General features: G+C 48.4%; 1 protein-coding gene across 1 annotated transcript in view; it reads left to right on the forward strand.

Moving 5' to 3' along the window:
• The window catches only part of CACNA1E (calcium voltage-gated channel subunit alpha1 E), a 327,543-nt gene that overhangs the window by 206,050 nt on the left and 97,239 nt on the right, over window positions 1-24,254 (forward strand). Inside the window, exons 19-21 of the mRNA XM_088673714.1 lie at window positions 9,861-10,430; window positions 14,839-15,131; window positions 23,693-23,855. Coding sequence (XP_088529840.1) covers window positions 9,861-10,430; window positions 14,839-15,131; window positions 23,693-23,855 — 1,026 coding nt within the window. The remainder of the gene's footprint in view (window positions 1-9,860; window positions 10,431-14,838; window positions 15,132-23,692; window positions 23,856-24,254) is intronic.

Consider the following 24,254-nt stretch of genomic DNA (forward strand, 5'->3'; position numbering starts at 1 on the left):
TCTTAGATCAACAAGTTGTCGGGAAGATTTTCTCCATTCCAACGCCAGCATCTTTAAATAAATAAAAAAAGGGGGGGGAATTGTTCCATCATTGAGGAAATTAATCCTAATCATTTCCACATAGAACTTGGTCTTCAAGTGCCCCTTTTTTACCCTTCTTTCGGCATGTTTGCTTGTCAAATCTCCTAGATCAGCTAGGATTCCTTTAAATGGGATCAAACTTTTCCCGAGGGTACATTGAACTGTTCCATCCCAATGGCTTTCCATTTGGCAGCAGCCACCATGTGCAGGGTTTGTTGGAATATTGGGGTGTAAATCACCAATATTCTTACTACTGCCACTGGCTTCGGTAAAGAAGACAGCAAACAATCGTAGGTGCTAATCTACGTTTATTCAGAGAGTGTGTGTTCAGCCATCACTCTCCAGTTCAGAAGAAAGTGAAAGTAGAAAGAGAACAAAGAACATCACATGACAGGAGATCAGGTTACAGCTTGAGCTCCTGTGTGGGAAAGTTACAGCAATCACATAAAGTAAACATTCATCCACATGCAGCATCTGTGCCATGCAGAGGATTTATGCTAACATCTCCCCTGAATCCTGAAATGGAAAAAGATGCAAATGTGAGAGCATCATTAAGAGAAGTGAACAGACAGTTGTCATAAACAAAATAGGACTTTCCTGCTGTGGAACTCTCTGAGACTGGATTGACCAGCTTTGGCTTCCAGGGGACCAGAGCAGTTGCTCTGTTGACAGAAACAGTGTTGCGTTTGACAACCTGTTGTTGTGGCTTAGCCTGTGTGACTGCTGCCTGTTTTGGAGTTCTAAGCACAGCTAAATTTGCAATTGCTGTGTTGGCAAACTCCTGAGAATACCTCTTGGGTCCTCTTCTAATCCTCTCAGACCTGCGTGAGAGGTGCAAATCCTGTTTACTGAGATTCTCCCCTTCAGGACTTTTGGGAGAACTCATACCAATGGTAAACAGTGGATCTAGTGCTTCAAGCACTTTTTCATCATCCGATGATGGTCTGTTAAAAACAGCATGAGTTCCTTTGTGTATGACTGTCTCCCCTGTGTCAGAGCTACTCGGGGTAGAGCCTTCAGCAAAGGAATCATTATCACTACAACTTGTGTCAGTGTAGGAATCATCAAAATCATTGGCACCTATGGGAAATTCATCAAGAACATATGTTTCTTGTGGCGTAGGAGTGTGTTCTACCTCTTGAGTAAGAATCACCTCATTGGAAGAAAGCAACATAACTCTGTATTGACCTTCCTCAAAACCCAATAGAATGCTTTGGACTGGCTTGCCCTCAAGCGAAGCCACCCACATTTTGGTTCCAAAAACCTTAGTGTTGCTCACATCAGGCTTTTGTTGGAACAGAATCTCATAAGGAGAACGTTTCTGTCCTTTAGGAACCTGTCTGAGCCACTGGTAAAGGAAAAATGAGATGCTTTCAGCCCACAGTTGTTCAGACAATCCTGAACTCAGCAGCTGCGCCTGCATGCCTGCTTCTAACTTAGTGTTAACCTTAACACATAAGCTTTTGTCCCAAGCTGCCTGGGTTTTGGCAAACTTGTGGTGAATGCCTTTGTCATCAAAAAAAGCTTGAAACTCCTGTGAAGTAAAAAGAGGAATGTCATTGGTTAACAAACATTCAATTTTACAACCATGTTTCAGTTCAACCTTAGCATGAAATTCAGAAAATTTCACAATAGCCTGCTGAGGCTTTTGCAGAGGATAAAACCACGTATACTTAGAGAAGTGGTCAGTTATCAGAAGATAATATTTGGCCTTGCCAAGGGACTTCGGCATAGGACCAAAAACATGAGCAGAAACGATCTGGAAACAACGTGTTAGACCTTTCTTGCTTGGTTGCTTCTTTGCCACCTTAGGCTCCTCTGGACCTGTTAAACAATCATCAACAACATTAAAACATGCATCACTTTTATCATAAGATAATCTGAAAAGGTTATCTTTGTCTCTGTGTCCCGTCAAAAGAACTTCTCCATCTTTAGAAATCACACAGGTGCCCCTGTGAAAACACAGCTCAAACCCCTTCTCATCAATTTGAGAAACACTGAAAAGGTTTTGCTTCAGCTCTGGAACAAGATACACATTACTGATACTCAAATTTAGAGATTTCAGAAAAATAGTTCCTTTTCCAATGGATTTCAAAGAATTGCCATCTGCCTGTGACACGATGGAGTCCAGCTTCTCAAAAGTCTGGAACAGTCTCTTGTCGTTCACCATATGGTGCGAAGATCCCGAATCTATGATCAGATAAGACCCGTCGTCTTCTTGGTCATCAAGCTGAGTGAGCATTACAAGCATTTTGCGTGCTGTAGGGCCCTTGCTGCTGCCGCTGCTGCTGCTGCTGCTGCTGCTGCTGCTGCCACTACCGCCGCTGCCTCGCCCCTTAGGCCCAGAAGCCTGTTGTTGACTTCCTGAGTCCTTCTGGGGTCGTCTGCATGTCTTGGCTGTGTGCCCAGGAATATTGCATAACTGGCATCTGACCACAGTTTTAAGGGCTTGTGCAGTCTCTGCAGATACACCAGGTGAGGGTGAGTAGCGCTCCCCGTTGGCCTCCGCCTGTGCGCGGGTCCTGTCCTCCTCATTAAGCAATGAAGCATAAATTCCTGCTGCAGTCATTTGCTGAGGGTCTTGAGCCCCCAGCTGGGCTGCAATAGCATTATAGGACTTGGGAAGGCTATTTAGCACTGTAAAGCAATAAATGTCGTCATCCAAATTGACGTTTCTGTCAGCTAGCTCCTGGCGTAGTTGACGCATCTGATGCAAATGGGCTCTCAAGTCTCCTCCCTCCTTCAGACGCAAATTAATTAATCTCTGAAAGAATAATGTTGTTGATCCGGCGCGCAACCTAAGGTGCTCGTCCCGAAGATGAGTCCAAACATCATAAGCATTATCTAAGTTCCGAATATGAACCAGCTGTGATGGGTCCAAATGCAGAACTATTGTTGCCCTTGCCTGTGCGTTGCGATTCAACCACCTGTGGCCTGGCAAAACGGGCGGTGCGTTCTGAATCAACTCAATAAGTCCTTGCCGGATAAGAACACATTCCATTTTAACACTCCACGTTGCATAATTTGAGTCATTTAACAAAGGACACAAACTCTTGGGTGTTTGATCTGAATCCCCGGCTTTAGCCATCTTGCTTCTGTAAGCGTGCTGCTAGCTTCTGACTTCAAAGTACAAAGAAGCTGCAAATTAGGCTTTCGGCAGGCATCTGCAATTAAGCTGCCGCTTTAGAGGTTTTATTGCCGCTATAAATCAGTCCCGGTTACTCACTGCTCCGGTGATAAGGAACGCAGACTATCCGTGCTCTTCCTCCCCTGGAACGCAGGAACCGGTGACTCCCAAGCAGGCGAAATTCCTCAGGATCAGCTGCTGCAGATTGAGGCCTCCTTGCCAGTTTACGCTTTTCAGAGGTCCGAAGATCGGAACCAGAGCTCTGCCAGAACTCTGCTACCACTGTTGGAATATTGGGGTGTAAATCACCAATATTCTTACTACTGCCACTGGCTTCGGTAAAGAAGACAGCAAACAATCGTAGGTGCTAATCTACGTTTATTCAGAGAGTGTGTGTTCAGCCATCACTCTCCAGTTCAGAAGAAAGTGAAAGTAGAAAGAGAACAAAGAACATCACATGACAGGAGATCAGGTTACAGCTTGAGCTCCTGTGTGGGAAAGTTACAGCAATCACATAAAGTAAACATTCATCCACATGCAGCATCTGTGCCATGCAGAGGATTTATGCTAACAGGGTTTAGCCAGAGAGCAGGCCTAAATACTTTGTCCAGAGAGACCCCGAGTCCATTCATATGTTACTGGGGTGGTAGAGTTGCCCCAGCACACCTTCTCCCTTCTGGCTGCCTCCCACCCTGTGAGAATGTCTTTATTTCACACTTGTAAGCCAGAATGTATTGCATATCTAGCTTCAGTGGCCCTGGTGGGAAAGGGATGCTTCCCTGCAAAGTGCCCACATGATGCAGCCTGCTCATGAAATGCAAATATTTTTACATCAACTGTGAGGTGGGGAAGCCATTAACAAGGCTCCGACTTTGCAGCATCAACTATGTCCCACTGCGAACCTGCTGCCTCTAATGCTTCATGCCTCTAGGGCACAGGGAAAATGCTGAAATTCAGAGTATCTTTGGGAAGAAGCATGAGGGTTGAGAAGAAAGATGCAGTTAGCTAGTTCTATTCCGCTGCAGTAGATCACTCCACCTTTTAAGCACAAATAAAAATGCTGCAAAGTGAATTTGAAGACTATTTAGTGGTGCTGCTTGACTGAAGTCCTCCTTGCTCAGGGGTCAGCTAACTTTTTCAGCAGGGGGCCGGTCCACTGTCCCTCAGACCTTGTGGGGGGCAGGACTATATATATATATTTTTGGGGGGGGGGATAAACCAGAGATGCATTTTTTTAAAATAAAAGCACACATTCTACTCATGTAAAATCACCAGGCAGCCCCCACAAATAACCCAGAGATGCATTTTAAATGAAAGGACATATTTTACTAATGTAAAAACATGCTGATTCTGATTTAGAAGGCGATTGGGCCGGATCCGGCCCCTGGGCCTTAGTTTGCCTGCCCATGTTCTAGCTCTTGGGAACTAGGTGGAGAGCCAAAACTTGAGGTGGGGGTTGGGGTCATAGCTGCCAAGTACCCCGTTTTCCCCGGGAAACCCCCCGTTTTTACTTACCTTTTCCCAGTGGTCCCCCGTATCACTTCGTCTCCTGTTTTTCTCTGTTATTTTCTCCTGCCGGCGGCCATGTTTTTTCTTTCTGATTTGCCCTTCTATGGGCACCAAAAATGGCCGCCGCTGGCTTCAAAAGTCACATCTACGCATGTCCGGAAGTGCATAGACGCGACTTCCGGTGTCGTCGGCGGGCATTTTTGGTGTCCATAGATGGGCGGAGCAACACCGGAAGTTGCGTCGACGCACTTCCTGACATGCGTAGATGTGACTTTCGAAGCCGGCGGCAGCCATTTTTGGTGCCCATAGAAGGGCAAAGCAACACCGGAAGTTACGTCGACACAACATCCGGTGTCACACGGCTGCCGGTCCCGGATTCTGCAGTCCGGGACTTGGAAGGTAAGGTTGGGGTACGCAAAAGCTCCCTTTTCTGACGAGAAGCTCTGAACAACGGCAGCGAAGGAAAGCAGGTCCATTCTTGGTTGCAGCAGCAGAAGTCCCAGAAGTGACAAACATCCCAATCAAATGTTCCACGGCTATGCTAGAGTAAGGGTGCTTGCATGCTGAAAAGTATGGCAGACTGGATGCTGATGTATGAAAGGATAGGAATGTCTGCATCTTGGCGTGTGTGGGCCTGGATATGGGGGAGTGCTGGCCACAAGGATTTGGCACATGGTGATAGTCTTGGGTGCCCACAAGTTTCCATCTCTGGTGCAGGGGAGTGTTTCCAGGTGGCTCTGTTTGCGGTTGGTATGTGGATATGATGTGCTGTATTTGAGAGGCTGACTTTCCTGGGTGGCTCACAGATTAAATGGGTTTTGTGGGCGATGCGTGTAACACAAACACATTACAATATACGTGTGCACATTGCAATATGTCCATGCTATCGTATATTCATAGGTCGGGGGGGGGGAGAGCAGTCACTCCTCCCCCCTCTGCCTCAGAACAGTGTATCTCTAGTTATTATGTGGAATTAAAATGGAATCATAAAAAAATGGTCTTAAAATCCACTATCCTTTTTTTAAAAGTAATGGCTAAGAATCAGCCTTCAAACGTTACACAGGAATTTTACCATATGCATACACACACGTTTTGCTGAAATATACAACCCCCTCACACATATTTTGAATCTTGAAATGATGCCCCTGTTTCTGCCACTCCTAGTACAGAAAAGCCCTGATCACCATGGGCTATGGACTTGTATATAATACAAGATTTTACGCATACTGTATTTGTGTCTTTCTTCACTGTTGATGCTACAGGCGCAGAAGAGATTACTATTCTTTAGTGAATCCTGGTAATTCACCCTCTGTGCATTTTTATTTGCATGTTTGAGGCCTTGATTCTCAAATTTTCAGAAACGTTGTGGTTTCTGCTTCTGATGTCTCCGTTCTATGGTACCCCGCTATTCATGCTATCAAGGGTGGGGGGGGGGAGCTGGGGGGCTTGATTATTCTCTGGTGGCTGCACTCCTTCCATGCATTCTGTATTCTTACGTTTCCAGAATGGCTAGGTTGGAGCCACAGCCAAGTGCCGAGCACATTACTCCCATAGCTTCAAAACTGGGCCTGTTTCCATTTCACATATCTTTTCAGTTTAAATTGTCCTCCAGAGAACCCCTGTGTGTCTACCACACACAGTGCACTGTAGAGTATTCTGGAGTGTGTTCTAGAGCACACAGCTCATACAAAGCATGGGGGCAGCCCTGATCCTTGCCCCCACGTGAACTTGGAGTATACTCAGCAAGAACGCACTTCACGCTTCCGGTGAAGGATCAATTGCAGGTTGTGCGACCTGTGTCTCGAGGCAAGTTGCCAACCCTTCCGTTGAAGAACCCCTGATTCCAAGGAACCCTGGAGTCTCCTATGACACCATTCTGGGTCGATCCCGGGATAGCTTGGTCGCTAGAGCACGAGACTCTTAACCTCGGGGTCATTGGTTTGAGCCCCGCATTGGGCAAAAGATTCCTGTGTTGCAGGTGAAATAAGCAAAAATCTGCCGTTATGGGGTTCTCCATCGGTCGGAGAATGTAACAGAGGCCAACCAGAGAATTTTGAGAAGCAAAGCCTTTTATTTTTGCTGTTGCAACAGGGTCCTTCCCCTCACGCAGGAGAACAAGGAAGGAACCCAGAACAATAGAGAACCTCCACTTTTATCAGTTTTCTCATCACCAAGAAACACCCCCAAAATACATCATTCCTACATCACAGCTACATAATCAATACCTCACAAAAAGGGAAGGTTCAAGGTAGAGGACCCCCCGTGATTCTGCGATCTGTGATCACCGTTTGACTAAGCATTTTGGTATGCAGCGGAGCGTCCTGTTTGCTCCCACATGAAGGAATGCAGGTTATAGTTGCATCGGTTTAGCCTGCTTTTACACCTCTGGGACTTCTGGTGCACAGAGAGACATACTCCCAAGGTTGCAAACACGTTCCTAAGTGTCTACATTTGACAATGAGGTGTGCTCTGCTTCAGTGTCCTAACCCCCTCAGGTAGAAAGGCATGCAAAGAGGGGTTGCTTGTTTCCTTGCCTAATGAATAGGCAATGAAGGAAAGACCATACATGGTATAATTAATATTGTGTTGTAGCTTTAGATTGGAGCAAGTTTATGCATATGTATTGCTTAATAGATAACAGCTATGTATATTAAGCAGGCCCCACCCGTCTGGGCTTGCTCAGCTTTTGGAGAGTGATCTCACTGAGCCATTATTGCTAGCAATAAAAAAACCCTTTGTTTTCTCACCGCCCAGATCTCTTCACCAGCATTGCTGCTTGCCATCCTTATCACCTCAGGTTTCAGGTGGGCAGAAGCACACACCCTCCCACTGAGCTTTGACCCTCTGCGCGCACAGCTCTCTGTGCATATAAGCAAGTGTAGAGCAATTGTTTTCAAGTACCTGGTATTTTGTACACTGGCCATTTCCTACCTGTGCAGAAGAGGATATCCTCGGCTCTCCGGTATTCATATTTAATGTCCTGTACTTGAGTGAGGCGTGGATTATGAATGACATCTGTGCACAAGTGTTAGAGCACCTCTGGCTCTCTGCTTGAGCACCCATGGAATTGTAGGCCCTGGGAGTGGGGAGAACCCCTGACAATGTCATAGACTGAACCCATTCGTTTTTCTTCCCCAGAAGAGACAGGAGGAGGAGACACCACATGTCGATGTGGGAACCGCGCACCAGCAATCTGTATGTGTGCATGTGACTGCTTGTTGTGAGAGGTTTTGTGTGTGTACGTGAAAGACTTGCTTTGTGAGGGGTGTGTGTGTGTGTGTGTTAGTTTGTGTTTGTGTCGTGTGGATATGTGTGTAGATATGTGTGTGGATATGTGTGAATTAGTGTGGGCCTATAATTTGTGCGTGTTATATTTGTACAAGTGTGTGGGTTTGTTCGCATTGTGTGCCTCTGCGTGTTGGTGCGATGTGTACCTACGAAGCATCTTAACATCACTATCAGGGTGTGTGTATGTGTGTACAGTGGTACCTCACAAGACGAATGCCTCGCGCAACAAAAAACTCGCTAGACGAAAGCATCTGGCGATTCTTTGTTGCCTCGCAAGACGAAGCTTTCTATGGCCGCGTCTCGCAAGACAATTTTTTTGCCGCTTTTTTTTTTTTGGCCGTCTGCCGTTTGTTTCTGCAAGACGAAAATTTTCATAAGATGGCATGACCCGCAGAACAAATTATTTTCGTCTTGCGAGGTACCACTGTACATTTGTACAAACACACACACACACTTACTTCTCTATGTATATTTGTGTAGGCAAAATTAAGTTGTACTCTGTGGGAGTGGGTGTGTTCTGACATGTTTCAAGCAGTGTGTGTGTGTGTGTTTTGTGTGTGTATGTATGCCTGCATTGGTACGTCTGTCTGTTCACAGTGTTCCTGTGTGAGTTTTTACAATATTTTATAAACCCAATAAAACACCCTCCGAATAGTCAATGCTACAGACAGTCGTTCTTGTGACAGAAATCTCATCCAAGGGTTTTTGGCCTACAACTCCCATGATCCCTAGCCTAGCAGGACCAGTGGTCAGGGATGATGGGAATTGTAGTCTCAAAACATCTGGAGGGCCGAGGTTGGGGAAGCCTAATCTAGTCAGAGTGGTTTAAATGAGCATTAAATGAGCATTTAAATGAGCACTGCATGCCTCCCCTTTCGCTGTTCCTGCCTGCACCCAGAGCATGGGTCCCCCTGCCCTTCCTTCCCCTGCTGGCTGATCATCACCCTCTGTAGAGCCCTAACGGAGATGTCCCATTTGCTTTCTAGGTGGGCCACCTCTGACTGGCCCCTGCTCTTTTATGCAACAGCACACAAACAAACATGGCTGTTTGCACACATTTCCTTGCTCGACTGAATTGCTAATTTATTTAAAATTAACGTACAGACAGACTGATGCCATGTACTTAGGCTATATGGTGGGAGCGGGGGCAGGTAAAGGGACCCCTGACCACTAAGTCCAGTCGCGGATGACTCTGGGGCTCTGGGCTCATCTCGCTTTACTGGCCGAGGGAGCCGGCGTTTGTCCGCAGACCATTTTTCCGGGTCATGTGGCCAGCATGACTAAGCCGCTTCTGGCAAAACCAGAGCAGCGCACAGAAATGCCGTTTACCTTCCCGCCGGAGTGGTACCTATTTATCTACTTGCACTTTGACATGCTTTCGAACTGCTAGGTTGGCAGGAGCTGGGACTGAGCAACAGGAGCTCAGCCTGTCGCAGGGATTGTAGAAAGAAAGAAAGAAAGAAAGAAAGAAAGAAAGAAAGAAAGAAAGAAAGAAAGAAAGAAAGAAAGGAGCTTCTTGTGTCTTGGTGATTGTGTCCTGTTTCTTTATGTCCATTCCCCTGTTGCTTGGGACTTGTCCCCCCTGTGCCTATTGGAATGTGGGGTGGGGCGGTTTGTAGTTATCTGTGGATCTCATACAAGTGGGCCTGATTCTCTCATGAGCCTGCAGATGGTGTGATTTTTGAAGGGCTAAGAAAGTCCGCTGGCTGGGCTGTCTATCTGTGAAATGCAGGGGAGCAGAGAATCAAGTCTCCGTATGTGATGTCTGAATAGTGGCAGGTGCATGCTGTATGTATTGGTGTGTATTCCTGTGCAGGGTGCAGGTGGACTGACCCCCTTTGTTTTCCTTTCTCAGGAGGGAGAGGAGAAGGAGGCACCATATGTCTGTGTGGGAACAGCGGACCAGCCAGCTGCGCCGCCACATGCAGATGTCCAGCCAGGAGGGCATCAACAAGGACGACCCTTCTCTGCTCAACCCTCATGCCAACGCTTTCCGGAGGAGAAGGCTGCTAGAGAACACCGGCCTCGAAAAGAACGAGGAGGAGCGGACAGAAAGGTCAGAGCGGGCAAACGAAGAAGGGCCGGCCCTGCAAACCCCAGGTTCCAATCCCTGCCCAGGCAGCAAGGAAGACCAGAAGAGCGCGTGGCACCACAAATCCTTCCACGGGAACTGTGATCTGAACGAGCAGGAAGGCGGAGGGAGCGTGACCTTTGAGGACAGGGCCCGGCTCAGGCAAAGCCAGAGGCGTAGCCGTCACCGCAGGGTGAGGACGGAAGCCAAGGAGAACAGGTCAGCCAGCCAAGAGGCCGGCCCCGAAGCGGTCAGCCCCGCAGAGGGAGAGCAGAACCAGGAGCAGAAGAAGAACGAAGAGGAAAAGGAGGGCTTGATCGAAAAGGAGCCGGTGGTCGGCGAGGAGCTGAAAAGGTAAGGGGCACAAGGGGAAACCAAGAACACTCACGTGGGAAATGATATATAATGAATTGAAAAAGATGTTTAAAATAACGTTAGTCAAAAACAAAAACCAGTAGCTTTCCTTTGGGGAATTATGGGAACAGAACTACCCAAGCTGTATAGAAATTTATTCATGTGTGCGACTCCAGCGGCAAGAATGTTATTTGCCCCAAAATGGAAAGAAGAAGAAGAAGTCCCAGCGAAAGAAGAATGGATACAAAAACTTGTGGAATATGCAGAAATGGCAAAACTTACTGGAAAAATAAGAAATCAAGATGATAAACTTTTTAAAATAAATAGATAAAAGAATGGAAATGGTTCCTTGAATATTTACAAACTGTAAACAGATTAGAACATTGGCAGGATTATTGTAATAACCTGCAGTTTTATCAGAGTATATATTTAAAGTAGATGAATAAGTGAGCAAATTGTTAATTTGGATATGCAGAAAATATTAAAGATAAATTTAAGGAGCCGCAGAAAGAGGGGGAAGAAAGTCAAGTTTTGAAATGTTGAAATGATCGTAAAATTATTGAAATATATAAAACTGAAAATCATATTTTTTTTATAAAAAAAGAACACTCACATATCCCACTGCGCACTACCCACCATCTGAAAAGTGATATCCATTATTTTATATATGATTTTCAATTATATACATTACCTGGCAGGGGAGACACCTTGATCATGAAAAGTGATATCCAAACCCCTTGTAGGCGCGTTTTGTGACTTTGGGAAGGAAGTGCCTTTAAATTCAGTGGGAGTTGCAAATAAACACACATAATAATAATAATAATAATAATAATAATAATAATAATAATAATACCACACCCATCTGGCTGGGTTGCCCCAGCTAATCTAGGCGGCTTCCAACACATATAAAAATGTAACAAAATATCAAACATTAAAAGCTTCCTAGCAGTCATTAATGAGCCATGCAAGATCATCATTGGAAGGTGGATAATGAGAATTTTTACATGTTCAGACGATGTAGGAATTACAGCAGTATTAGCTTGGCCATAGTGTGCAGACTGCTGTTTTGGCGTGAGGTTAAGTTGGCTGGAAGCCAGAGCCAAACTACCTGGCACAGAAAATAAGAGGCAGGGGGAAAGCGCTAGGTCCAGAGAGAACATGATAATTCATTTGCAATGTTTTTTAATATATAAAAAAATCAGATATTTTTATTGTCCTATAACAAATAACTTACAACAAAAACATCTCTCTTTCTCTACAGTGCAGAAGCACATGCGTAACTTTTCAAAAAAAGCTGGCAGGCTTATATTATTATAAATCTGTCTTTTGTGTACCAGTCTTCTCTCTTTTGAATTCTCTGCTTGTTTCTTTGTGTGCTAGTTGAATTACTTTCAGAGAATATAATGCTGTTCTGTGCGATTTGACACCTTTTTCTTCTTCTTTTGGCACCTCTTTCTAAGCAAAGTTACATAAACACATTTTTAGTTGGCCATGAAAACAGTGCCCTCTCGGATTCCTAATTATTGGTCTGGCCATGTTACACATTGCAAGCAGTAATTTTTCGCTGCCTGGAGAGGCAGGGATGAAAAGTGTGATAGATGGATCTGTGTGTTTGTTCTTCTCCTCAACAAGCAGCAGCGCCGTCAAACAAAGCTGCTGAACACAGACTCAAATACGCAGCCACCCCTATCTCCTCCTTCTTTTCTCTTGTGCCTGTCGATTATGTATGCTGCAAACCCACTGATGGCCCCTAAGACATGTGATGCCACCAAGCCAAAGTGCCCAGTTACCCTGCATGGGACACGGGTGACACTGTGGTCTAAACCACTGAGCCTCTTGGGCTTGCTGATCAGAAGGTTGGTGGTTCAAATCCCCGCTATGGGGTGAGCTCCCGTTGCTCTGGCCCCAGCTCCTGCCAACCTAGCAGTTCGAAAGCACGCCAGTGCAAGTAGATAAATAGGTACAGCGGGAAGGTAAACGGCGTTTCCGTGCAGTCTGCTTTCCGTCACAGTGTCCGGTTGCGCCAGAAGCGGTTTAGTCCTGCTGGCCACATGTCCCGGAAAGCTGTCTGTGGACAAACGCCGGCTCCCTTGGCCTGAAAGCAGGATGAGTGCCGCAACCCCATTGTTGTTGTTTAGTCGTTTAGTCGTGTCCGACTCTTCATGATCCCATGGACCATAGCACGCCAGGCACTCCTGTCTTGCACTGCCTCCCGCAGTTTGGTCAAAATCATGTTCGTAGCTTCGAGAACACTGTCCAACCATCTCGTCCTCTGTCGTCCCCTTCTCCTTGTGCCCTCAATCTTTCCCAACATCAGGGTCTTTTCCAAGGATTCTTCTCTTCTCATGAGGTGGCCAAAGTATTGGAGCCTCAGCTTCACGATCTGTCCTTCCAGTGAGCACTCAGGGCTGATTTCCTTCAGAATGGATAGGTTTGATCTTCTTGCAGTCCATGGGACTCTCAAGAGTCTCCTCCAGCACCATAATTCAAAAGCATCAATTCTTCGGCGATCAGCCTTCTTTATGGTCCAGCTCTCACTTCCATGCATCACTACTGGGAAAACCATAGCTTTAACTATACGGACCTTTGAAGGCAAGGTGATGTCTCTGCTTTTTAAGATGCTGTCTAGGTTTGTCATTGCTTTTCTCCCAAGAAGCAGGCGTCTTTTAATTTCGTGACTGCTGTCACCATCTGCAGTGATCAAGGAGCCCAAGAAAGTAAAATCTCTCACTGCCTCCATTTCTTCCCCTTCTATTTGCCAGGAGGTGATGGGACCAGTGGCCATGATCTTGGTTTTTTTGATGTTGAGCTTCAGACCATATTTTTTGCTCTCACCTTTGACTGGACTTAACCATCCAGGGGTGGTCCTTTACCTTGCCCAATTACTCAAAGGCCGGGCAAGTTATTTTGGTACACGAGGAGGGAAATTCCACATGCCTCAACCCTCCGCCCCAGCCCCTGGCAGTCAGTGAGGAAAGTTCATTAAGTCTGTAGTTTGTTGTTAAGGCTATCTAATAAGGGCTGAAGGAACCAGAATGGTTTCTGAAGCCACTGCCCTAAAAGCCTCTGCAGTCTTTGAGCCTCACCTGGCAAGCTTCTGAACAGCTGGATTTGGCAAACAGATATTACCGGTAGCAGCTTCCCCTCGAATCTGAATTCTAGAGTTTAGTCAGGTCTGACCTTAAAGGATGGTCCTAGAATCTGGATCCTGGTCAGGTGGCTGGTTGCTTGCAGCACCCACAATTCATCAGCAATATAGTATAGTATTTTTAGGACCCTGGAGATCTTGAAAATGGCAAGTGAGGACAGGTAATGGAAGGGGATTCAGAAGTGGATGGGGTCTCCTCCCAGCTTTGTTTCTGGGACGTTTTGCACATTCGCAGTATGTTAGGACTACTATTCATCCGTATTTTCCCGGACATAATTGGGATTTCAAAGGCAGATATGATGTCCAGGGGGAATTTCAGAAATGTGGCGCTTTGTCCTGGATCTTAGGCAAGTCAATAAAAAAAAAAAGCGTAACAATTTTTTGGGTCTTTCTAGAAACAGTTCAACAACCTTTGGGGTGTCCTGGTTTTTACTTTCAGATTACTTTTAATTTGATTGGTTGTATTCTAACAGACTAAAATTCATCATTAACAATCCAAGCACTTAAGGGGGGGCGTTCTGTGTGTGACTGTTTTTCAATATATGCTTCTGTGTGGAATTATTGTTCCAATTTCTGAGGTGTTAATTATTCTGGTTTTAATTAAGTTTGCAGTCAAATGGTGTGAGCTGAGTGCAGATGTGCCTAAAGTTTCTCGCTCTCCCCTCCTCTATTTTTAAACCAGCCCACAACTTTCTTTGGCAGCTGCTATAGTTTAGGGGCTGTGAGCAATGACATTCCCAGTTCAGATCTTACAGGGCAACATTTGGGAAGCCATGTCAACCCCACCCCAATAGGAACAACATAATAATTTTTTTATTTGTAGTTGCTGCTTTTTTCCTGCAGCAAACTAAGGCTGCTTACATATATACACCCTGCATTTAAATCGCAACCCTCTCGTGAATCCTGGGAGCAGTTACCGGTATTTACACCAATTCCTAGAGCCCTTAACAGAATATGGCTCTCGGGATTCTTTTGTGGGGATGTAGGTGTGCTTTAAATATATGGTTTGTACGCCGCCTACTGCGACTACCCCTCTGGAGGTGTTTATACCACCTGCCCAACAGGATCCTGGCACATCTTGCAGAAGTCCTGCAAGCAGTGCTTTTGCAAGGATTTGTGAGTTGGTGTATCTGGAAATGCTTTGGAAGCGTTATGTAAAGGAACGCTGTAGGCAATGTTTTTATTCTCACTGCCCACCAGCGCAGTTCCTTGGTCTCTGCCGCTTCCTCTCTGTGTCAGCTTGTCTTCTCCTCCATGTAGGACCAATGAAGAAGCCCCAGCAAAAGATGCCGAGTTTGCAGCGGCCCCGCAAGAGCCAAGCCCCTCGGAAGGCCGCCTTGAGCTGGACAAAGGCAAGGATGCTAGTCCAACTGAGCAGGACGGCAGCAGCCTGGATACAAGTGAGCAAGCACTCCTAGGGGACCTGTCCATAGAGACAGGCAGGACTATCAGCAGGAGCGAACCCGATCTCTCCTCCGTCACAGCCAACATGGAGAAAGCCACCGAGAGCACCACCATCATGATTGACGTCCAAGACTCTGCTGTGGTACAGAGTGAGGATCTCTCTCTTTTCCCATTTGACAAAAAAGCTCAGTTTGTTCAAGGGTGATGAGGAATAGTGCCATGTGGGTCTGCGAAACATTTTTTTTTGTGGGATGGAGTATAAGGGCATCTCAAAGGCCTGGTGCACAGCAGCATGTACACCCCTTGATTTTGTGGGAATGTTCAGGGAGGCAGGAGAGGTTATATTGTTTGTTAATATGCTTCCTAACTTGTGCTAGCAAGATCCTTTACTCAGCAGAGTTTTACATTCCCCTTTTTACGCACAGCGGCTAGCTGGTTGCAGGCTTGTGTAAGCCTCTCACTATCATACAATTCGGTATTGAATTGTATGTTCCTGGTGATTTCCCCTTTTATCCCTCTCAAAAGAATAAATGCACAGCAATCTTACTTAAGGTCAATAAAAGAAGTTTACTCACAACATCATCAGTTCACAGTTGGATCCCTGAAGGCAGGCTTAGTTACAAAGTTTATACATGTGGAACTATCCCATATGGGAATAATCCCAGTGTCCTCTATTATTGAGCATCTCTAGCTAAAAAGCTGTTGCTCCTACGACAGAGGAAGTCAAAGAGTAAGAGAGTGCTGCGTGCCTTGTGCTTTTGTTACCTGCACAGGTAAGGTCCCACCCACCTCTAGTCACATGCAAAGGAAGTATGTCCCAGCCCAGGAGGAAAGAGGAAGTTCCGACTGGCTGGACCAAACATCCCCTTGCATGTCCACTCTAGGAAAACAAGGAATGTTGTATTTGACTGCTACTTATGTATCTCATCCCACATATTTCTCTACACGTGGATGATTGTCAGCAGGTTGTATCGATCCAGCTGTACTGAAAAGTGCTGCACTTTGAAGCAGCATGGGGAGATAATTAAAGTTCCTTCTGCGGCATTATATCTAGGTTGGCCCAATTTGCACATGGAAGTCTGCACTTTAAGTCGATACACGACTGTGACAGACAGTGAAAGAGAAACATGTCTGTTTCCTTTTATAACAGGAGGTCAGCAACTGGTGCTGCTGAGGTGCTGCTGAGCCACGCAGCTGCCAACCTGGAAGTGGGACAGGGATGTTCTAGGAAAAATAGCTGCATGGGATGTTTTCTGGACACTCCTTTCGGTGTGAGGGATAGGTTGCAGCTATGGCTTAGTAGGGCCAACCTCCTTGCAAACATGGCCCTGTGGCAAAAGTAGTTGCTGAACAAGGGAACAAGGACATGCCGGCTCTTAGGGGAGGAAGGGCTGCTTGAGCCTTGAAAACAGAGCTGGGGGGTTGTATTTCTCACATCCATGTAGGGAGCTGTTTGTGCGAAGCAGATTTCAATTGTAGCGGCATCACTTGCACAGGGATTGCTGAAGTCAGCACCTGAGATGCCAGCAAACGTCTTCAGATATGAACTCTGGGAACTTGTAGGAAGCCACCTCAAACAATGTATGAGCTTTTAAGGTTCATATTCGTCCCAGGCTCTGATCCAGACATGGGCGTACCCAGCATGGGGCAGGGGGGGAAACTGCCCCCCCAGAAGCCCCCCCAAAAATTCGTCCTGCTTCACGGTAGCTGCAGGTGAGCTGGAGACGCGTCGGGGTCTCGCAAGAAGAGCCTGAAGCGGCTCAGCAAGGCACAGCGGTGTTGCTAGCCTTCTGGGCGGCAAATCGGAAGGCCTTCTGGGCGGCAAATCGGTGTGTCTGGGCAGGGCATCCGTTGCGCGCATAAAGGCTAGCGACGCCACTGGGAGGAAGGGACCCGCACGAAGGGAAAGGAGAAGCAATGGAGACAGGGAAGCGGCTTCCTCCTCCTCTCCATTTCTCCCTCCCCTCCTCAAGCAACAGCGTGAGGGCAGCGCGGGAGCCGCGTCCCTAACCATCCCAGCCCAGTCCTGGCGGCCGCAACCCGATGGCGTGCCCAACCCCACTGGCCCCGACTCCGAGAGCTGCAAATAGGCTGCTCCTGGCGGGTGCAACAATAGCCCATGGCAGTGCAGTGCCTCAGCAGCTCCTGGGTCGGCGCGCCCTCGGAGCGTGCAGCAGACGCCGCCACTGCTTCTGCTTGGGCTGCAGTGGCGGCAGGAGCCGCGGAAAGGGGAGGCAGCTTCGCAGCAGGAGGCGGAGAAGGTGGGAGGGCTCTAAGCCGCAGAGCCAGGCCTTGCCCCCGGGGAGGGACAGAGGGAAAGGAGGGCGGACCTCAACTCGCACCCCCGCCGGGTCTGTGGGAAGCGGAAGCAACTCGAGTGCTCAGCTTCTCAGCTGCTCAGCCAGCCCTCCCTCTCTCTCCTCCTCCTCCTCCTCCTCAGGCGGGGCAGCCGTCAATGGAGGTGGCGAGGAAGCACTGTGCTGCCCCCCACAAAGTGGAGCCCGGGGCCCCCCGCCCCCTATTGCGACGCCCCTGGCCGCACACACACACACACACACTCCCCCCCCGGGGCGGCGCCCAGGATGAAACTTCTTCCTGGAGTCAGTTTCACCTGGGCTCCGTAGCCCCGCCCACATTCCCACTTTGTGGCCCCTCCCCTCCTGTGCCTTGGCCCTGCCACTGAACGACCATGGCTTGCCCCGCCCCTAGTTTTGATCCTGGGTACGCCCCTGGATCCAGACACACTCCCCTCCTTCTGTCAGCTTGCTTGTCGAGCAACAATGGTGAGGGCAGCAGCAAGGGCAGTGAGGAAAGAGCTTTCCCCATTTTCTCCCTTCTTCCCCACCAGCCTGATATGCTGGCTAGCTGCACATTGGAGTGCAAACCCCAGGGGGCCACAATAGAAGTTAGTGCCCCTGGGTGCTGCAACGCTTCCAAGACAATTGGAAATGTAGCAAGAGTGGGGGGGGGGCAGGAAGCAACATCCTCTTTCCACTCAGGCATTCCCTAAAACCTGATCATTTTAACTCCCATTTTTCTCCTCACGTGGTAGAAAAAAAGTAAACTATGTTGTTGTTTTTTCTCGTGGAGAAGGGTTCAGTTCCCTCTTCCCACACATGCTGCATTTTAAATTTCCCCCCACTCTGCCCCATGTCCATTATCAGAAAAATACGGCTGTCACGTCTAGTTACACCCTAAGTCCCAACGACAAAAGATGGAGAACTCGATCTCTTGGCTGTGTAGGCAGAACCGCCCCTCAACATCAAATTCAATCCGTCAGTTTCATTGTTTAGCCATAGAACAATTCAGTGAATGGGCTCCTGAAAGCTGTCCTTCGAGGGAGGGGAAGACAGGAATCCAAAACAATTTTTGTTATGTAAACAACACATGCCAAGTCCTGCCGACTCTCTTTCCTTGCGGAATTTTTCTGATGTATTTCAAGTCTTGTGCTGCAGAGTGCTTTCTTTCTATTCTTGCTATTCTTTCTATTCTATTCTATTCTTGCTTAACTATGAAGTTAAGATGAAACAAGTCGGCTGCGATCCGACGTCGGCTGGTTTCAGCAAACGATACAGTGGTACCTCGCTAGACGAATGCCCTGCTAGACGAAAATTCCGCTTAACGAAAGGATTTTCTGATCAGAGGTTGCCTTGCTATACGCCGAGGTTTTCTATGGCCACCGCTTCGTTTTGCGAAAGTGGCCATAAAAACCTCCGATCAGAAAATTGGGGCATTCATCTAGCGAAAGGGGAACACCGCCGCCTCCCACCTCCGAAGTTGCCTTCCATGTCGGGGGAGGCAGGCGGGAGGCGGCGGTGGTCTCCCTTTCCGCCTCCCACCTGCCTCCCCCGACACGGAAGGCAAGTTCAGAGACGTCCGGAACGCAAGCGGGCAGGCTAGGTGTCCCCCGCTTGCGTTCCCTGAGAAGGCACCCAGCTTTCTCGGCGAAGGCAAGCGGGGGAAACCGATCCCGCCCGCTTGTCTTCGCCGAGAAAGCGCACGGCTTTCTCAGGGAACGCAAGCAGGCGGGCTAGGTGTCCCCCGCTTGTGTTCCATGAGAAGGCACCCAGCTTTCTCGGCAAAGGCAAGTGGGGAACACCTATCCCGCCCGCTTGTCTTCGCTGAGAAAGCGCCCGGCTTTCTCAGGGAACGCAAGCGGGGGACACCTAGCCTGCCCGCTTGCGTTCCCTGAGAAAGCCGAGTGTCGGGGGGAGGCAGGCGGGAGGCGGCGGGAGAAGGTGTTCCCCCCCACCGCCTCCCGCCCCGCACCCCCGACACAGAGCGCAACTTCGGGCGTCTCCGAAGTTGCGTTCCGTGTCAGGGGAGGCAGGCGCTGCGGGGGGCTTTTTGCCATTTGCCTTCCCCGAGCCAAGGGGGAGGCAAACTGCGAAAAGCCCCCGGCCGCAGTGCCACACTTCGGCTCTGGCACTGGCTTGGCGGCGGTGGGGGATAGGCTCAGGATCGTTCCTTTGCCTTTCCCCCACCCCTCCCGACAGAGCCGGATCCGACGAAGCTTCTGAAGCTTCGCCCGATCCGGCTCTGTCGTTGGCAGCAGCGGCGCTTGCTCTCTTGGCTCAGGGAAGCGCCTGCCTGCCTTCCCCGAGCCAAGAGAGCAAGCGCTGCCGCCGCCACCAGTTCCCCCGGAGCCCATAGGAACGCATTAATTGACTTTTAATGCATTCCTATGGGAAACAGTGCCTCGCTATACGAAATTTTCGTAGGACGAATTGAGTCCTGAAACGAATTAATTTCGTCTAGCGAGGCACCACTATAGTTTAAATTCACCAAGGTTTTTGACGAAAATGGCAAGCTGTGGCTTGATCTAAAATGGAAGTGAAAGTTTCCAAGCTCCACCGGAGGAGAGAGGGCAATGTGAGTCAGAGACTGGGGTTCATTCTTGTAACCCTAAACCATAGTTTAGCATTACTTCTATATGGAGCTACTGACCCAGAACCCAGTCCATGTGCTGCCTGTTCAAACAGGTATCGGCTCTACAAGAAGTGGCTTTCTTAGCCCTTCCTTTCTCCTGCCCCACTGCTTTTTGGAGGTGGAAATGCTGAGGGCTGAGCCCAGGGCCTTTTCTGGCATTGAGCTCTGCCCTAATTCCTCATGTAGTTTTCCTCACTAGCCAGCCTTCAGTTCCTTATCCCACCTGCTCCTGATTCCTATCTTCTTGCCTGCTTTGTCGCGTCCTTCCCCCTTTCCCATTCATTTGCTTACTATCTTCCTGTTTCTCTGTCTTTGGTTAAGCTTTATATAAGCATCTTCTGCTCTAAATATAGCTCTCATAGGATGGGCGACAGTAGGCCTTTGTGCAAAGGACTGGCAGCTTTCGTGGGTAGCAAGGAAAGGCATCCACACCAATTCTTGCAGGTGCCCTTAAGCTTCGGAAGGCTAGGGCAGAGCGATGCAACATGAATCTGCCTGTTTCTATTGTTGTGGTTTCTGCGGTGTTTTAAACTTTCTTGGTTTGCCCAACTTTGTCACAGTTATAAGCAGAAGAAGAGCTCTGTGTGGCTCTGAAATTTGTTGTTCTTCCTAAGAACAGGAGAAGAGCCTGCTGGATCAGACCGCTGAGCCAGGATGCTGTTCTCACAGTGGCCAACCTGTGGGAAACCAGGGAGCAGAACATGAGTACAAGAACCCTTTCCTCCATGAAATGGTCTAATCCTTCCCCTTACCAGTAAAAGGCAACGTCCAAATAGGTAAAGGTAAAGGGACCCCTGACCATTAGGTCCAGTCGTGACCGACTCTGGGGTTGTGCGCTCATCTCTCATTATTGGCCGAGGGAGCCGGCGTACAGCTTCCAGGTCATGTGGCCAGCATGACAAAGCCGCTTCTGGCAAACCAGAGCAGCACATGGAAACGCCGTTTACCTTCCTGCTATAGTGGTTTCTATTTATCCACTTGCACTTTGATGTGCTTTCGAACTGCTAGGTTGGCAGGAGCTGGGACCAAGCAATGGGAGCTCACCCCGTCACAGGGATTCAAACCGCCAACCTTCTGATCAGCAAGCCATAGGCTCTGTGGTTTAACCCACAGCACCACCTGGGTCCCATCCAAATACAGTACAGTAATTTGGGAGCTGATAGGTCAGCTTCTCAAAGTAGGTATCTTAGATCTGGCAGCTGTCAGAAACGGGATACTCCACCAAGGAGAGCATTTCTTTAGCATTTGGCCCAGCTGCCTTCTCCTGCCATTCACAAACACCTGGAATACTGTTCTCCTTCACCTTCCAGGTGAAAGATTTTAAATATGGGTATTAATTAATCAGCATCGCCAAAAAGTGCATTGCTAAAGTCACTTTTGTCTCTCTTTCCCTGTGCTTGACAGCCTCTCATGTTCTCTCTATTTTCCTATTTCATCTCCTCCTAATCACCTTCTTACTGACTGCAGAACCAGGAGGTGTGAATGTAAAGCAGCAATCCCTTGCTCACACCTTTTCTGCAGAAATGTCTTCCTCTACCTGCCAGTTCTCCTGTGTTGTCTTTGCATTGCAGCAGCTATGGAAAGAAGTGTTAGACAGACAGAGCTGTAATTAGGCTGCGAATCTTCAGGCAGCGCTGAAGTGCAGTATGAGCCAATGGGCGCACACAAACAGTTCAGCTTAAAAAAAGGTTTCTAGCCCTTATGGAGGGTCCCAGGTGGCGCTGTGGTTAAACCACTGAGCCTAGGGCTTGCTGATCAGAAGGTCGGCGGTTCGAATCCCTGTGACGGGGTGAGCTCCTGTTGCTTGGTCCCAGCTCCTGCCAACCTAGCAGTTCGAAAGCACGTCAAAATGCAAGTAGATAAATAGGAACCGCTACAGCGGGAAGGTAAACGGCGTTTCCATGTGCTGCTCTGGTTTGCCAGAAGCGGCTTTGTCATGCTGGCCACATGACCTGGAAGCTATACGCCGGCTCCCTCGGCCAATAATGCGAGATGAGCGCGCAACCCCAGAGTCGGTCACGACTGGACCTAATGGTCAGGGGTCCCTTTACCTTTACCTTAGCCCTTATGGAGGGGGAGAGATGGTGATATTCCCATTGTTAACTTTCCATGTTATGCACTAGGCTGGTTCTACCAAGTGAATCAGAACTTTGGCCCTTATTTCTGCACCTGATTTGGAGGAGCAAGAGAAATGAAAACATAAGCAGCCATAGGCAAGATCAAGTGATTATGCCTACACCATAAATTCACCCACAGTGTGTGGGCAATATCTCTTGAAATCTCAGAAACTAGAATAATCGCTGAATAAAATGTCAAGTGTTGGGGAGCATGGCTTCCCAGCTTTGCAGAGCTCTTTGCTCTTCCCATGACTAGCTAGACCAGAATGTCTCATGCAAAACAGTAGCAGTTGCAGAATAAATTATGCAAATTACAGGCTGCAGAATTCTATGTTCCTTGGCCTGTAATTGGGATTGCTGGTGCGCAGAATGTTGTTGCTAGTCACATTGTTGCGTGCCACCCCAGTCTCTGAGGGGCACAAGATTCCAGGGGAGTTCCAGGAGCTTACACAGGGTTCGGGTTTCAGAATGAGGGGCAGCAGGGAAGGCAGTGTCTTTATGATATATGGTTTATTTGCACATATGCAGAACCTGAGCCTATGATGAAGGGGCTCACAGCATTAGCACTCCAAGAGGGTCTCGCTTACCCCATAGCCACAGCCTTGGACTCCAAGAGAAATCAGGCATGGATCTCTCTCACTCACTTCCATCCAACCAACCTGCACATACAACTCAAGTCTCCATTTTTGCCTTTGTCTTTCTACCTACCTGCGTGTTGAGGGAGAGCCCCCCTCACTTGTCATCTGATATAGATCCACTTCCTTTGCTACCGGTACTTGAATGGCCCATACGTAGAGGGCAATTCCCTCACCAGGAAGCTAGCTGGGCTGTTCCAGGAATGGAATCCATGCTGGATCCAGGAATTAGAAGGGTCTCGGCAGGGCCGGTGCTAGGGTTTTTGGCGCCCTAGGCGAGGTCACCTTCTGCCCCCCCCCCAGTGTGAATGGCAGGAGGGATGAAAAGGGGCACAGAGCCCGTGTTGCTGGCCTGGGCAGCGGACGCTGTCTCCGTGCCGCTTCCGGCGCCGCTTCCTTCCTGCTCTCGGCAGCTTCTGGCCGCTTCCTCCCTCTCGGCCCAGAGGTGCCCGCAGCTTCTGATTGGCTGCTCTTGCTGCCCAGTGTCTGCCGCCCGGGCCAGCCTCCAGAAGGTGTGCACAGCGGCGGCAGCCACAGAGGAGGATCGCCTCCCGCGTCCTCCTCCCCACAGTGCCTCTGCTCGCCAGGTGCCCTGGCACCCCCCAGCCCGAGCCTAGGGACGGCCCTGCAATTTCAGCGCTCTAGGCAGTGGCCTAGTTTGCCTTTATTAGCGCATTGGCCCTGGGTCTCGGTATCCAGCCTAGCCCCTCCTAACACATAAAAATATTTTTAGCCCACAACAGATACAGTCCTGCTAACAGGACTCGGCATCCATTATTTGCTGTGAGTTTCTGCAAACAGTCATTTTTGCTATGATTGCATCTTTAAGTGTATTCAAGCCCGGTCTTGGCTGGGGAGGGCGGGGTATTATTATTATTATTATTATTATTATTATTATTATTATTATTATTCCCAAACTCTGGGACTATAAGGTAAGTAACACATCCAGTCTACGAACTCCCTTCAGGCTTGGTGTCAAATGCATTTCCCCCCAGTCACAGCAGTAATAGGCCTTGTTCAACTTTCTAGTTAGCAACAAGACAGATGGAGAAGCCAGCCCTTTGAAGGAGGAAGAGGAGGAAGCAGAGGCAGAGAAGAAGAAGAAGCAGAAGAAGCAGAAAAAGAAGAAATCTGCAACGGGCAAACCCATGGTGCCTCACAGCTCGATGTTTATCTTCAGCACCACAAACCCGTGAGATACACCGCCTTAGCTTTTCTGCTTGAACTGCATAATATGTTGGTTTTCAAGATTGCTTTCAAACACTCCTGGGAACCCTTTGCAACATGCCAGGGTTCTGCAGGAAACAAGTTGATTTGGGTAGGTTTCCATACCTGCCAAGTTGCTGTCAGAGAAATAAGGGACCGGACCGGAAATAGCAGACCAGAAGTAGCGCTGCCGCCATTTGGAACTGGGCCGAGCATGCTCAGAAGTGACTTTTGATGCTGCTTTGCCCAGTTTCAAAATGGCCACCGCGCCAGAAGTCACACTGCAGCCATTTTGGAACTGGGCAGAGCAGCATCATAAGTAGCTTCTGAGCATGCTCCACCCAGTTCCAAAATGGCCGCCGTGCCAGAATAAACCGGGAAAAAA

This window comes from Zootoca vivipara, chromosome 7, assembly GCF_965207765.1.
Source record: "Zootoca vivipara chromosome 7, rZooViv2.hap1.1, whole genome shotgun sequence".
Classification (NCBI taxonomy): Eukaryota; Metazoa; Chordata; class Lepidosauria; order Squamata; family Lacertidae; genus Zootoca; species Zootoca vivipara.